General features: G+C 44.8%; 1 protein-coding gene across 1 annotated transcript; it reads left to right on the forward strand.

The window, feature by feature from the left end:
- Positions 1-707: 707 nt before the first annotated feature.
- On the forward strand, positions 708-2263 carry LOC121776116 (E3 ubiquitin-protein ligase ATL6-like). Its single transcript, XM_042173259.1, has one exon. The coding sequence runs from the start codon at positions 802-804 to the stop codon at positions 1885-1887; it is 1086 nt and encodes a 361-aa protein (XP_042029193.1). The 5' UTR covers positions 708-801; the 3' UTR covers positions 1888-2263.
- Positions 2264-2531: the final 268 nt, after the last annotated feature.

The raw sequence follows: 2531 nt of genomic DNA on the forward strand, positions 1-2531 counted from the left end.
AATAAGAACACTCTTTCTTGCAAAAGTTGAATCCCCAATCCTAAGGTCCCCTCGTCCCAGCTCAAAAGTGGCTCTCGCTTAGGGGAGAGTTGTTAACCCTGTCCTACTGGAAGCCCACCTCACAAGGATTCACATTTATTTACTTGGACAGAATGTGGTTGTTAAACAAGGATTGGTTTTTTAGAAAAGTAGGGAATATATCGTCAAATATTCAATATGATTCCATAAGATCCAGTTTCGTTTGTACCTGAGAAATGTTGCAACTACATTGTAATAGTAGAAATCGATCCTTATCCGTTCTTTTAACTATGCCCCTCTAAAACCAACTTTATTGTCCCCGCGGGCATAAAAGCACTCTTATTGATATACATATGTTGGTTGTACACTCTCCAAACATTTAAGTGATACTCTATTTTTCAAGAATTAATTGCAAAATGAATCAATGAACTAGAATTCAAGAAGCTTCTTAATTTAAGCGAACGAAAGGTTATTTAATATGGATTTAATAATTAAGCTTCTTTTAAATATAAATAAATCCTCCTTTTCCACACTCACATATTCTGTCCATTCTGTTACTAACAAATTCAGGCAGATTATTTTTCTAATTAAAGATTATCAAAATAACATAGAAAGTTCTATTGAGAGGCTCAAAGTCAGATTCCACAAGTCAAGTTCATTTAGCTTGAATATCACGACATCTCACAAACATCATTTCTCTCTCTCTCACACACCTCTTTAATACACATGACTCACCCATCATAAGTAACTTCATAACAAACCCCACCTCACAAAATTCGTGCCATGAATTCCCTCCTCCTCCTCCTCCTCCTCCTCACCTCCGCCGCCGCTCAGCCTTCCCGCGACCCCACCAATGAAAACCAGTACAACTACGCCAACTTCAGCCCCTCCATGGCCATCATCATCGTCGTCCTCATCGCCGCCCTCTTCTTCATGGGCTTCTTCTCCATCTACATCCGCCACTGCACCGACTCCTCCTCCTCCGCCGGCGCCGGCGCCCGCCGCGTCCTCTCCCTCCGCGGCCGCCGCGCTGCCACCGCCCGCGGCCTCGACCCCGACGTCCTCTCCACCTTCCCCACCTTCACCTACGCCGAGGTCAAGGACCACAAGCTCGGCAAGAGCGCCCTCGAGTGCGCCGTCTGCCTCAACGAGTTCGAGGACCACGAAACGCTCCGTTTGATCCCCAAGTGCGACCACGTCTTCCACCCCGACTGCGTCGACGTCTGGCTCGAATCCCACGTCACCTGCCCCGTCTGCCGCGCCAATCTCGTCCCCCAACCCGGGGACGGCGATCTAGAACCAGTTCAGGTTCCGGTTCTGGAGATGAGTGTCTCCAGAACTAGTGAAATCGCGGTTCAAATAGAAGAAAACCAGCACCAGGAAACCGGGTTGGACAGAAATGGCACTAACCGGAGTCCGGGTTTCGATCTCCCAAACCGGCCGCCAAGGTCATGGTCGGTTCGGACCGCAAAAGCGGTCGGTTTGGATAAGTTCAGATCCCACTCGACCGGGCATTCTCTGGTTCAACCGGGGGAGAATCTTGACCGGTTCACTTTAAGGCTGCCCAACATGGTTAGAAAGGAGATGATGGACCGGGCAGTGTTGAACCGGACCGGGAGCCTCGCGGCTACCACATTGCCTAGGGAGAGGAGTTCGCGGAGGGGATTCAGAGCCGGCGAGGGGAGCAGCCGGTGGGGATTTTTCGCGAGAGGGTTGTCGATGAAGTCGACGAAGGTGGTGGCGGAGGCCGGGGAGAGTAGCGGGAGCAGCGGGCCGCCGTTGAGGATGCCGTCTTTCACGTGTTTGGAGCCGAAGACAGATGACGAAACCGGTCTGATTTCGGCGGACCGGAATAAGTCTCCGGTTTAATTGGGCTGCACATGTCTATGTTTTCTTGTACAATATTTTTGGTGGAAAAGTGGACTTTAAGCAGAGGCGAAAGGAGATGACTAGGAAAGGGGAGCCAATGAAGGTTGAAAATTTTGAGGTGGATTAACAATGTTAGTCATCGATTTTTTTAATTCTTTATTTAATCTATTTTTGTCTCTGAATTCTTGATCTTTCTTTAGTGATAGTATTATTGTGAAATCTTGGAAAGATCACATATTAAAAAAAAAAAAAAAGAGAGAAAATAGAATTTTGTTTTGTAATTAGAAATAAGACTTGGTCGTAAGCGAGACTTCGATCCAGCAGCCCATTGTACATACTAATAATTAATATTCTTGGGAAATTTTTTTTTGTGTTATCTATTGGACCTAAATTTTAAAATGCTTCAAGAATATTTCAATTTGCGATTTTAAAAATGACGGAGAAATCGAAATATACAGTTAACTTCAAATGTGACGTGTTTAAATAATAATCACTATCCTAACAAAACTGAGTTAATAAATTGATTTTATGGAATTCAATGAATGATAGATAAGATGAGGCTACACAATGTGAGTATGTTGGTATAAATTAAATGTGCTTCGAAATTACTCTAGAAATGATTAATGTGATATTTTTGGTATAAA

The sequence above is a fragment of the Salvia splendens genome, chromosome 18, assembly GCF_004379255.2.
Source record: "Salvia splendens isolate huo1 chromosome 18, SspV2, whole genome shotgun sequence".
NCBI lineage: Eukaryota > Viridiplantae > Streptophyta > Magnoliopsida > Lamiales > Lamiaceae > Salvia > Salvia splendens.

Excerpts from the sequence above, each read along its gene's own strand:
- LOC121776116 (XM_042173259.1), top strand. The coding sequence starts at position 802 with ATGAATTCCCTCCTCCTCCTCCTCCTCCTCCTCACCTCCGCCGCCGCT.